This window comes from Lemur catta, chromosome 11, assembly GCF_020740605.2.
Source record: "Lemur catta isolate mLemCat1 chromosome 11, mLemCat1.pri, whole genome shotgun sequence".
NCBI classification, from domain to species: Eukaryota; Metazoa; Chordata; class Mammalia; order Primates; family Lemuridae; genus Lemur; species Lemur catta.
In genome coordinates, this window is record NC_059138.1 from 40,861,745 (window position 1) to 40,876,081 (window position 14,337).

At 32.5% G+C, this 14,337-nt stretch overlaps 1 protein-coding gene across 1 annotated transcript in view; it reads left to right on the forward strand.

Annotated features, from left to right (window-relative positions):
* The window catches only part of PTPN12 (protein tyrosine phosphatase non-receptor type 12), a 91,032-nt gene that overhangs the window by 48,945 nt on the left and 27,750 nt on the right, over window positions 1–14,337 (forward strand). The window contains exons 5-8 of the mRNA XM_045564305.1: window positions 845–883; window positions 6,050–6,121; window positions 10,761–10,820; window positions 12,773–12,915. Coding sequence (XP_045420261.1) covers window positions 845–883; window positions 6,050–6,121; window positions 10,761–10,820; window positions 12,773–12,915 — 314 coding nt within the window. The remainder of the gene's footprint in view (window positions 1–844; window positions 884–6,049; window positions 6,122–10,760; window positions 10,821–12,772; window positions 12,916–14,337) is intronic.

Consider the following 14,337-nt stretch of genomic DNA (forward strand, 5'->3'; position numbering starts at 1 on the left):
AGAAAGAGCATGAAGAAACTTTCTGGATGATAGAAACATCCTGTATCTTGATAGGAGTTTGTGTTGCACAGATGTATGCCATTTGTCAAAACTTAGTATTCACTGAAAATTTGTACATTTTATTATATGTAAAATTTACCTCAAGGGGAAAATACTGTAAACACTATAAAAATTAATGAGTTCTAGATAATGATATGCATGCTGAAGCATTTAGGGGTAAATGTACTGATGTCCTCATTTTACTTTGAAATGTATAAGATGGGTTGATAGAGGGATGGCTATGTGATAAAACAATTATAGTGAAGTGTTAATGGTAGAATATAGATGGGAGCTATACAGTGTTTGCTATAAAAATCTTTCAGCGTTGCTATATGTTTGGAAGTTTGCCTTGTAAAATGTTGGAAAGGGGGAGCAGATACAATAAACTTTATGTTTAAAGATGGTGTTAAATTAAATGCACTCATTCTTTAGATAATTCTATTAAATGCATTTTAATTAATAGTTCTATTTAATTAGAAAACTATCCTAAAAGTGATATTTTAATATAATTTCAAAAGTCAGAAGTAAATCTGTAAGATTCACATAATTTAATTCAAACCAAATAAATCCTGTTGACTGGAACCAATTTAATTTGTTGCTATATGGTCAGCCCTTATTTGGAAGGTGTGATTCTGATAATTTCTTTAACTTATACATTTAATATTAAAACTACTTTTTTAGAAAGACCAAGTATACTTCTGTTCAGGTTGAAAAGTAATTCTTGAAATTTGTATTTTATTAAAAAGTAAAATTGTGTTTAACTGATATTTTCTTCATCCCACTCCCCACCACTGCTTCCTTTTAGATCATTGTAATGGCCTGTAGAGAATTTGAGATGGGAAGGGTATGTATATCTCTTCTTATTATTATTTCATTTTTAGGGATAAATATTCCTGGTCTTTTATTATTGTTATTATTATTATTAGTAGTAGTAGTAGTAAGTAGTAGTAGTATAGTCTGAGCCTAAGTAAAGTAGATACTTTTATTTTTGGGTTCTGCTGTTGCTTTTATTTAATACGAGGAATAAAATACTCTAATAAAAATACTCTAAAGCATGTAAGGGCTTTTTGTTTGTTTGTTTGTTTTTAACATTTTGTAAGTACATTTTATGACATATAGGCATACCTCAGAGATATTGCAGGTTCAGTTCCAGATCACCATGATAAAGCAAATATCAGAATAAAGCAATTATCACAGTAAAGCGAGTCACACAAATCTTTTGGTTTCCCAGTCATATAAAAGTTATGTTTACACTCTAAAGTATTCAGTAGCCTTCATTGTGCCTAAAAAATGTACATAATTTAATTTAAAAATCCTTTATTGCTACAAAAAGTTAACAGTCATCAGAGCCTTTGAGTCAATCTTTATGCTGGTGGAGGATCTTGCCTCAACATTTATGGCTGCTCGATGATCAGGATGATGGTTGCTGATGGTTGGGGTAGCTGTGGCTGTTTATTAAAAAAAGACAACAATGAACTTTGCTGCATGAATTGATTCTTCTTTTCATGAAAGATTTCTCTGTAGCATGTGATGCTGTTTGATAGCATTTTACCCACAGGAGAACTTCCAGAATTGGAGTCAGTCCCTTCAAACCCTGCCACGGCTTTATCAACTAAGTTTATGTAATATTCTAAATCCTTTATTGTCATTTCAACAATGTTTATAGCATCTTCACTAGGAGGAAATTCCATCTCAAGAAACCACTTTCTTTGCTCATCCATAAGAAGGAATTCCTCATCTGTTAGGGTTTTGTCATGAGATTGCAGCAATTCAGTCACATCTTCAGGTTTCACTTCTAATTCAAGTTGTCTTGCTGTTTCTGCCACATCTGCAGTTACTTCTTCCACTGAAGTCTTGAACCCTGTGAGGGTTAGAATGAACTTCTTCCAAACTCTTATTAATGTTCATATTTTGACCTCCTTCCATGAATCATGAATATTCTTAATTGTATCTAGAATGGTAAATTCTTTCCAGAAGGTTTTTAATGTACTTTGCCCAGATCTACTAGAGTAATCACTATCTATGGCAGCTGTTGCCTTACAAAATATATTTCTTAAATAGTAAGACTTGAATGTCAGAATTACTCTTTGTCCCATGGGCTGCAGAATGGATGTTGTGTTAGTAGTCATGAAAACAGCTCTGGTCTCCTTGAACATCTCCATCAGAGCTTTTGGGTAACTGACCAGGTGCTTATCAATGAGTAATAATTAGAAAAGAGTCTTTTTCTGAACAGTGTGTCTCAACATTGGGCTTAAAATATTCAATAAACTATGCTGTAAACAGATGTGCTGTCATCTAGGCTTTGTTGGTCCACTTATAGGCACAGGCAGAGTAGATTTGACATATAATTCTTACGGGTCCTAGGATTTTCGGAATGGTAAATGAGCACTGGCTTCAACTTAAAGTCGCCAGCTGCATTAACACCTAACAAGAAAGTCAGCTTGTCCTTTGAAGCTAGACATTGACTTTTTTTCTTTAGTTATTTAAGTCCTAGATGCCATCTTTTTCCAATATAAGGCTGTTTTGTCTATTCTGAAAATCTGTTTAGTGTAGCTACCTTCTTTAATAATCTCAGCTAGATCTTCTGGATAACTTCTTGCAGCTTCTACATCAGCACTTGCTACTTTGTCTTGCACTTTCATGATACAAAGACAGCTTTCCTTAAACCACATAAACCAACCTCTGCTAACTTCAAACTCTTCTTTTGCAGCTTCCTCAACTCTCTCAGCCTTCATAGAATTGAAGAGAGTTAGGACCTTGCTCTGGTTTAGACTTTGGTTTAGGGAAATGTTATGTCTGGTTTGATCTTCTGTCCAGACCTCTAAAACTTTCTTCATATCAGGAGTAAGGCTGATATGCTTTCTTTTGCTTTCTTATCATTCATATGTTCACTGGAGTAACACTTTTAATTTCCTTCAAGAATTTTTCCTTTGTATTCACAGTTTGGCTAACTAGCAAGCTTTTGGCCTCTCTTGGCTTTCAGCGTGCCTTTCTCACTAAGCTTAATCATTTTTAGCTTTTGATTTAAAGTGAGAAGTGCAACTCTTAGTTTTACCTGACACTTAGAGGCCATTGTAGAGTTATTTATTGGCCTAATTTCAGTATTGTGTCTCAGGAGACCCAAGAAGAGGGAGAGAGACAGTGGAATGACTGGTTGGTGCACAACATTTATCAATTAAGTTTGTCGTCTTAAATGGGTGTAGTTTGTGGCATCCCAGAACAATTATAGTAGTAACATCAAAGATCACTGATCATAGATCACCATAACAGCTTTAATAATAATGAAAAAGTTTGAAATACTGTGAGAATTACCAAAATGTGACATAGAGACCTGAAGTTAGCATATGCTGTTGGAAAAATGGGACCAATATACTTGCTTGGTGCAGGGTTGCCACAAACCTTTGATTTGTAAAATAAAAAACAAACAAACAAACAAAAAACATAATATCTGGAAAGCACAGTAAAGCCAAGTACAATAAAATGAGGTATGCCTGTACTTAAAATAACTGATTATATACTGTTACCTGCTAATTTTCAAATATTTAATAGTTGTAAGTAGAACACCATTTATGGACTGAAGTGGGGTGGTATTACAAAATATAATTGAGCAAATAAAAATGTGTTAAAGTAATTTTGATTATCATTAATTTATAGTTTGACTATTCTGATTAGTCTTTTTACAAATACCACAATATTTTTTGTTTGTTTTTACTGTCTTTTTAAACATTGGTATTTTTATGCTGTGTACAAGTGAAATTTGTTTCAAAACCGTTATGTTGTCCTGCAGCATATATTCTTAAGTCCTCGTATTAGTAAGTGATAATATTTACAGAGAATAGGTATTTAAATAAAATAAAAGTGTGGCTTTCTATACACATGACATACAAATCAAACTTAAATGATATAATATTTTTATTTGAAATTTTCTTATACTAATGTGATTTGTTAATGTACTAAAATTATTTTTAAGTTATAAAAATTTTTATTAATTTTCTTAGTAAGAGATATATTACAAAAGCAAGATATATCTCTCAGTTATGTGAAATATTAATAATTGAGAAACCTTATTTTCAATTTCTTTTTATTCCTCTCAACCACATCTTTACCAATATTAAGTAATGTTGGACAGAAAATGAAAAATCTAAGTCTAGAAAATATAAAAACTGAGAAGTTGTTAAGTAATCAAGTTATCTGTTTAAGTATTGTCAATATATACTTCAATACTATTATTAATCATTGTATTAGGAAATTTTAATTTCATTCTCTTAATGTTTTCTTGAAGTTATTCTTAAGGTTTAGGATGTATTTTTTCATTCTATGAATGAGCTCACACTGTTATCAGTAGTAGTACTTGATGAAAAATTAAGGTGTATTGGGTACAAATTTTTTGAAGTTAAAGTTTTGTGATTCATAGTGTCTTGTTAGTAGTAGATTGTGAATGAATTAGGACCTATGAAATTTTTGGGTAACTTGGACTTTGCTCTTGGCTTTGAATATGACTTAATGGAAAGATAATGAAATCAGATAAACCTACCCTTTACTAGCGTTTTGATTATGGTGCAGGACAGTTCCATCTGAGTTTCAGTTTCCTCATCTCTGAAATGAAAATAATACCCACCTTGCAGTATTAGAGATTGTGCATATATGAGGCTTTACACATAGTTTTTGATATTAATTGTTATTAGTTTTATACTGGGAATCTAAATACCAATATTCTTACTTACTTACTGCTCATCTGAATGAAGGGCAAGTTATTCACACAGCTTTTGATTCTTACCTAAATGAATCTTTTATAAATTGTCTGTTTGTTTCAAGATATTAAAACTTTACCAGATAGAAGACAAAATTTAAAAGCTCCCCAAAATAGTTTACTGTTATCGTTTTCTATAAACTTCTCTTGAGAAATTATGTTTAAGGATTACCTATGGTTTTAAGCCTCTAAAATATTAGTAGTATTTCCTCTAACCTGACATACCAGACAGTTCTATTATACTTTGTTGCCCTGTGAGTAGTACTGCATTTATATTTGGAACTCTTAGAATTTAATTAGAAATTCATGAACAGATATATTTCCCACTGCTGAAAGATTTATTTAAGCTAAATGGTCACTTATCTTCCTTTTTATTGGGTCTTGATAAATAATTACATCATTTCTTAGCATCTGAAAACACTGTATCTTCTATAAAGTTAGGCTTTTCACTCACCTAATTTTCTAAAATGGTAAGTCTTATTATTAGAAACTAATGAAAATTGAATTTTCTGCTATTTTTCTCTACCTGTTTAAAATGGGAAGGCAAGAGAGGAAAATATTTGATTACACTTTCTGTAATCTCAAATACAATGGGTAGTTAAAATAATGTATTATGGTTGTAGAGGGATTTTACCATCCATAGAACATTTGAAATACACTCTTATTTAGTAAATACAGCAACCCTATAAGATAAAGATTATTATTCCTATTTTTACAAGAAATTAAAGGTCAATAAAACAGTAAAATTAGTACTTGCAGCATTCTTCTGATGCCATGTAGAATGATCTGTCCACTTTTTCACAGATTTTACACTTCATGAGAATTCATCCAGATACTGTAGAGATTGTCTGTCATGTTATAAGCAATAAAACTTGCCTGGCAACCCTAAATGGATCTCCTCATGCCAGACACTATTTAAGGCAATTTTTCTTTTCTAGAGGAGGATTTTTGGTCTACCCTGTAGACCAGATAGGCAGGTAGCCTTATGTTGAACATTTGATACTATATTAATAAGGTTCTTTTGACTAATTTTGGAGAGGACACAGTAGCCTACCTTTAATAACAATTGGGTAGGTCTTAGCTCTCCTAGCTCCTTGCCTACTGATGTCAGTGTTTCTGTTTTGGGGAAAGAGTAGCAAGCTGAACCCCAGGACACAAAATATTTATAAAAATGTAAGAAAAACTACCATATGGATTGGATTACTCACTAATTGTTGTGTGGTTTTTTTGGTTTTTTTTTTTTTTTTTTTTGGATAACAGAAAAAATGTGAGCGCTATTGGCCTTTGTATGGAGAAGACCCTATAACGTTTGCGCCATTTAAAATTTCTTGTGTAAGTACCTATTTTTATAAATATTTTTAATGAGAAAATTGGCATGCTAGACTGAAGAATAATTAAATTATAATGTGTTATGAACCAAGGTTTATATAAGCCAAGTACTTGTACTATACTTATAATAAACAAATATTAATAGTGTTTATTTTTATAGTCCTTTTAAATTCAGAAGTTTTTGAGATGACTGAAATTTTCATAAATATATAATTTCCTTGTATGTTATTTTGTTAATTCTGTTTTAGCCTTTGTATATCGATTGACAGTTAATGCTTATATGAGTAAAGTGAGTGTAACAGTATGCTTTGAGTGGTCTATTTGGAAATTGGTATATTTGTTTCAAATTGCATAAATGGAAAAGACCCTTGATGAGTCAAGCAGGTGTAGTGTATCATGTTAATCTTTCATGTTTATGTTATGCTTCCCAAAATTGTTACAATTATGTATAAGGTTGAGTTTGAGAACTATCATCCTGGCAAAGATTGATCCTTTATGGCAGATAATTTGATAAGAAACTGAAAATGTATTCTTTACTGTTTAAGACCTCTGGAAATGAGTTAAATTCAAGCTCAAAAACTAACATAGCAAAAATCTGAGAAAATGGATTAAAAAACAAAAGGAATGAAGGAAGAAAGAGAAGTAGGAAAAACAAGGGGTTGGACAAAAAGAAGTAAAATGTAAGGGAACTTTAAAATAGGACCAACAGTTTTCTTTAGGTGCCACATGATAGCATCTTTCTTAATCACCTAGAAGAAATAGTGTTTATTTGCTCAACTAAAAAGACCATGATTGAACGAACATACATGAAAATTAAATAATTCGCCTGAATTAGGGTTCTCCAGAGAAGCAGAACCAATAGGGGGTGGGAGTGTGTGTGTGTGCGCATGCATATAAAGAGATATAAGGAATTGGCTTATGCAGTTATGGAGGCCATCAAGACCAAAATGTGCAGGGTAGGCAGGAGAACAGGAGAACTGAGGTTCAGTTCTAATTCGAAAACGGTCTGTTATAGAACCAAGAAGAGCTGATGCTACAGATGAAGGCAGTCTGCTAGAGAATTCTGTCTTGCTTAGGAGAGGCTGGTCCTTTATTCTATTCAGGCCTTCAACTTGTTGGAGGAAGCCCACCAACATTATGGAGGACAATCTGCTTTACTCAAAGTCCGCCAGTTTAAATGTTAATATCACCCAAAACAGCTCATAATGTTTGCACAGGTATTTTGGTCATTCTATGGCCCAGCCAAGTTGACATAGAAAATTAGCCAGACACAGAGGCATGTGCCTGTAGCCCCAGCTACTTGGGAGGCTGAGGCAGGTATGTCACTTGAGCCAAGAATCCAAGACTAGCGTGGGCAATATAGTGAGACTGTCTCTTAAAAAAAAAATTGACTATCACATTCCCCATCTCAGAATTACTTGTTTTTTACTTTGTTTTCCATGGTCAAATGAAACATAATTTCTATAATTTTATTTGTCATTAATGTGTTCAAGAACTCCATAATCTTATGACATAGTTGTACTTCTGAATTCCTCTTACGCATACTCAAAATCCAGTGCTTTTTAGGTTGATGGAGAAAAAGATTTAAAGCTGTATTATGCTGTCTACTTTATAAATGCAATGGGATTTTTGTAATGTTAACTATAACTCACAGTTGAACTTTTTGGATTAAATATTCAGTCAATACTCTAAGGTGCCGGTGAGAATTAACTGTTGGTAGGTTAAGTGTAAAAAATTTTTTTAATTCAGTATTTTATTTTATTTGGAATGAGTAATAACCAATATACACCAAACTGTCTACTTCAGAGAGGGAACACCTCTCCCCCTCACTAATGCAGAAAGTATTCTATAATATTAGGTCCCTGGACAGCCCAGGAAACCTAGTTCTGTGCAATGTAGTTATGCTGAACATTTGTAAATTTAAATGCAATAAGGTAACTATAGTGAACATCATAATTCAAGTGAAAACATTCACAATTCAAGTGAAAACAAATGCTTAACATTCAACAACAAAACAGTTTGAGATTTTTAAACATCTGGGAATCAGGAGCAGTAAACAACTTAAAATAATCAATAGAGGAAAGAATGAAATAGTTTATAATTTGAAAAAAGATGAATTGACTTTTTGGGTGGTTTTTTAATAGACTAAAAAAGAATTTAAAAGTTCTCTGGGTAAGATATTTGATTTATCAGTGTCTGGATTGATCCATGCTGAAGAAACAAAATTTTTCTTTACAGATTTCAAAATGGAAAGTAATTTGTATGTCTTATGGTTGTTTCACACAACTCAGCATTTGTTACCACTGATTTAACTACAAACAAAAATGAAATTTATAAATAGAAATTATGTTAGTGAAAATAACCAGAGTGAGTGACTTGACTACTTGGCAATGAAAGTGTTCGAGAGACTAAGAGATAACAGTCTTTTCTGAAGCTCACTTGCTGTGGGGATGAGGTGGAAGGTAAAGTCGTGAAATGGTGAGGACTGGCTAAGAGGAGCTCAGTCTCATGTTGCTGCATGTAACCACTTGGATTAGATGTCCGCATCCTACCCATGGGTCATATCTAGCCCACTGCCTGTTTTCTAAATAAAGTTTTATTGGAGCACAGCCTGTTGATTTATATATTTGTCTGTCACAATAGCAAAGTTGAATAAACAGACTTCATGGCCCAAAAAGCCAAAAATATTTACTATCTGGCCCTTTACAGAAAAGTTAAGTCTTAGACCAGTATTCTCATCCATACTCCTTTCTGATAAAAGTAAAGTTCAAAATAAATTACTGTGATTTAAAAAATTAAAGCAGGCATAATAGTGAGTATCGTTTTTATTAATAAAACAACATATGCTGTTGCTCTTGATAATTATCCTAAACTATCTGTAGTTTTTAACTATTAGTTATTAGGGAAAAAAATAATTTGTTTAATGAGTTATTAGGCAAAAAAAATTTTACTTAGTGGCAAACTTTATTAAGGCTTCATTCTAATGCTTCGACTAAATGACAATAAGAAACTTCTAAAGTGGTTGTGTTACCATCAATAATAATAATAATAATAATTTGGGATTTTCTTCCCCCTTCCTTTCCCAGTTGCTGTCCAGTTAATTGAGAATTGAGTGTTAGGTAGGGAAAATCAAGCCTTACGGAAAGATAAAATGGTTGAAGATGGGATATGATAGTCAGTACTGAGGAGTGACATTCTGTTTGTATTATTTCTGTTACATGATTCTGGAGATGATTACTACTTTGCAAATCTTTTATTGGACAATAGACTCCTGACTAAGTAATTGGTTAACAGGACATTTCTGTCTTTTAAAAAAAATAATATAAAGAAACTTAGATAAACAAATTGATGCCTTTTTTATTTTTACTGTCTATACAAGCTTTTTAATAAACATTTTTTTTCAAGTTTCTTAGTATAACAGAAAACATTCTTTGATTTCCAACTTCACTGTTTCTTGTTTGTTTGTATTGCTTTGGTATATTTGGTAGAAGACTTTTAAGACTTTATTTTTTTAAGAGTAGTTTTAGGTAATAAAATTGACAGGAAGCTACAGAGATTTCCCATATACTTCCTGCCCCCAAACGTGTAGTCTCCCCTATTATCAGCATTCTCCACCAGAGTTGTCCCTTTGTTACAATTGATGAACCTGCATGAACACATCTTTATTACCCACAGTTCAATAGTTTACATTACGGTTTATTGGTATTTTACATTCTGTGGGTTTAGACAAATGTATAACAATGTGTATCCACTTTGTAGTATCATACAGAGTAGCGTCATTGCCCTAAAAATTCTGTATTCTACTTGTTCATCCCTTCCCCTCACCTCTCCAAACCCTGGCAACTATTGATCTTTTTACAGTCTTCATAGTTTTGCCTTTTCCTGCATGTTATATAGTTGGAGTCATAGAGTATGTAGCCTTTTCAGATTGGTTTCTTTCACTTAGTAATACGCACTTGAGGTTCTACCATGTCTTTTCATGGCTTGCTAGCTCTTTTATTATCATTATTATTTTAATTGATACAATAATACATATTTATTGGATACAGTGTGATATTTCAATACACGTGTACAATGGAGAATGATCAAATCAGAGTAATTAGCATATCTATCACCTTAAGGAAACTGATGACTTAGAATGGTTGTTTTTGTAATTTTCAGGTACATTTGGAATTTTAAAGGTTAATTTTATATTGTGGGGCTGGGTGCGGTGGCTCATGCCTGTAATCCTAGCACTCTGGGAGGCCGAGGCTGGTGGATCACTCAAGGTCAGGAGTTCGAGACCAGCCTGAACAAGAGGAAGACCCCATCTCTACTAAAAATAGAAAGAAATTATATGGCCAACTAAAAATATATAGAAAAAATTAGCCGGGCATTGTGGCTCATGCCTGTAGTCCTAGCTACTCGGGAGGCTGAGGCAGGAGGATTGCTTGAGCCCAGGAGTTTGAGGTTGCTGTGAGCTAGGCTGACACCATGGCACTCTACCCCAGGCAACAGAGTGAGACTCTGTCTCAAAAAAAAAAAAAAAAAAAAAAAAAAAATTTATATTGTGGACTTTGATACAAGTATTTTGTTTGTTTTGATATGTCTATGTTTTTGTTTTAATGTTTTCACTGACTCACAAGTGTTTCTCTTTATTTAGGAGGATGAACAAGCAAGAACAGACTATTTCATTAGGACACTCTTACTTGAATTTCAAAATGTAGGTACTTCCCATTTAGAAACAGTCTCTTAAGAATTGTTTTCCATTGGTGAATGAATGACTCAAGCATGTGTGTGAGGATCCCTAAGACTCCTGCAACAGTGGACCAAGCCCAGGGGCATACTTGAATCTGGCTATTCCCAGGGTTTTGTTTTGAAAAGACTTGAAATACAATTAGAAAGGAGAATGGAAAAAAAAAAAAAAGAATTGTTTTCAAGGAGAAAATATATAGTATATTATCTTATTTAACATAGTTAAGGAAATTATTTTTAGTTATGTAAAATAATGAAGAACATCAGAGTTGTTAGGTTTTATTCAGTATCTTGAGACTTATGCTTATCAAATTATTATATATATTAAGGTAATATAAATTATTTCTTAGAACAGCTATTCCTAAATTAAATTTACTATTTTTGGAATACTTACACCTTCTTTGCTACAAATATTTTTCTCTTATTGCAGTAAGCAGATTATTGCATTTTTTACATAATTATTACCCTCTTTTACTACTTTACAATTTTTTAAAGACAAATTACTATCAAAGCTAGGTCTCCTTTTAGATATATATTGTTTATACTTAAAGTCCTTGATTTCAGTGTCTCAGAGCTATATAAAATGATAATGTCCCTAGGAAAGAATCAAAGAAAAGCCTGATGGACATTAAAAGAATGCCTGTCAACTTCTTCCTCATCTCTCTATTTTAATATACTAATTTTTAAGCCATTATAAGTAATTCATCTTCGTCAAGAAGTACATCATTCTTCCCAAACTCACGCATTTGTAAACATACCAACAACATGCTACCTTCTTGTTGATAAGCAGACAGTTCCAGTACTCTCACTGCCCCCTGACTTTATTAATCACGTCCCTTTAGATGAGTCATTTATTATGCTTTGGTTACTGTGTTTTAATTTATGGTAATAATAAGTTCTTTATTGAATTTCTGTAGTGTATCAGGCATCTCAATCCTCCTAACTTCATAGTAGCAGATACTGTTAACTCCATTGCACATAGATGAAGATACAGAGGCTTTGAGAAGTTAAATAGCTTACCTAAAGTTATTCAATAAATGGCAAAAGTAGAATTTGAATACAGTTTTGCCTAGATTCCAAGCACTGCTCTTTCTGTTAAACGCCTAGAATAATTGTTCTCAAAATATTCTGATGTCAAGATTCCTTTACATTCTTAAAAATTATGGAGGATTCCAAAAAGCTTTTGTTTATGTGGGTTATATCTTTCAGTATATACTAAATTCAAAATTTTTTAAAAACATGAATACACAAGCATGCATACCATTAGCTGTTAAAGAAAAAGGCAAAGAACATTTAGCATTATTATGAAAATTATTTAAAACTCATCAGCTCCTCTCCCCCCACCAAAGGGTCAGTGGGGTTGGGGTACCCAGACCATGCTTTGAGAACCACTGATATATAATAAGACAAATGGATTGGACAGGTTTGTTTCTAAGTTCTTTTTCAGTTTAATAGTCTACTAGACTAATTATAATAAATTCTAACATAATGCTTATGGGATATTGCTCATCCATTTAATCAATCGTGTGGATTAAGTAGTATACATAGTGTAATGATTAAAGTGCATATTTTAGAAGTAAGACTGCTAGGTTTAGATCCCACATTGGTCACTTCCTATGAAACTCAGGCAGGTCATTTTGTCTCTCTGTCTTAATTTGCTTATCTATAAAATTAGGATAGATAGTATTAACAGTACTTTTCTCAGGATTAAATATGTTATTACTTGTGAAGCCCTTAGATCATACTTGGCATGTGGTAAGCAGTCACAAAGTGTAGACTATTATTTATTTGGTTTTTCTTTTTCTTTGTAAGCAATGCTAAATATCACACAGAGATAGCTTAGAAATGGTAATTGAGATATGCAGCTTTAAAGTTTGCAAATGTATTTTCATAATTGTTGAATTTCTGTTTTTCTTGAAGGAATCTCGTAGGCTGTATCAGTTTCATTATGTGAACTGGCCAGACCATGATGTTCCTTCATCATTTGATTCTATTCTGGACATGATAAGCTTAATGAGGAAATATCAGGAACATGAAGATGTGCCTATTTGTATTCATTGCAGGTACAAAAGAATTTCCCAAACATAGAAATACTATATTTTTTGTTTAATGTTAAATAAGGTTTTATTTCTGCATTAATATGAAAGTAATCCTGAATTTCTCCTGGCCTTGATATATAGTATGTTTGAGACTGAGACCTTTTAAATTGATGTAGTCTCAGCTGGTTGACAGACTATTTAGAGTAATGTTACATTAAAATGTAAGATCATCTATTTGAAATGGTATTCATATGATGGAAAGCTATGCATACGCTTTATTATTCACCAACTAGAGCATATAATCTCATACATGCCCATCATACTCTACTTTTTAAAGTCAATATAGTAATATTTTCTTTTAACTGACTTTCCTGAAATAATGACCAAGCAATTTTCATACCTGATAAACATTGACATGAGATTTTTAAAATGTATATAGATATACATATATAGGTCTTACTGATCTAAGTTACTATCAATTCTAAGACACTTTATTTTATATACATTAAGAGTGGACAATCATTGCCACTTTTAAGGGAAATGTCATTTTAAGAAGCCATTGATGGTAAGATATATACCAGTTTCAGAGCTGTTACAGTATAGATTAAAGTATATTTTAGAATTGATGAAAAACTCAATCCCATTTCCATTCCTGAGGAGCATCAGTTTTCACATTTGCACCACTTCCTGTCATATCATGAAATTATATTATTTATAGCTACTGATAGGAAGCTAGCACTCTTACATTGTAGTAAGGTAACATTAATACACATTTACTAGCCATTTTAATCAAATTATGTTTTATGGCAGATTACCTCATTATACATATTATATAAGACTAAATGATTACTGATGTTGTTCAGTCTGTGAAAATGAAAGTACTAAGTATAGATGCATCTACTTTAACTTGCTCTATAGAAATCGTTCATTTATTCAAATGATGTTTGAAGCTCAATTAGGTTTTGCAAAATTAGTCATTTGGACATGTAAGAATTCATGGCAACCCTGCCTTTAACTTTTGGGGGAATGAATATGAGAATATTAATTCTTGGGGAGAGGGGTATTTAATTTTAGATTCCAAGAGGGGGGTTAATTCTATAATATATTTTCTCTAAGATAAGTCAGTTTTAGATACCCAACTGTTCTTAAACATTTTGGGCTGTTTCTGTTATCTGGCCATTTCTCCAACTATCAGGCTACTACTCAATCCTCTTAATAATAAAGAGCAAAAAATGTTCCAGTTGGGAGGAAAAAGTCCTTACACTTTTTGGTCAGGTCAGGGAAATTAAGAATGCCTGTTATGGCCGATAGATCATAAGCATCTGTATAACTCTTGGATCCTTAAATGTTGACAATCCTTTTTTCCCTGCCTCATCTGACAACCTCTGTATACCAAGTGGCTTCTGGATTATAACCTATGGCTCTGCTCATAGAACTCATTGTTGC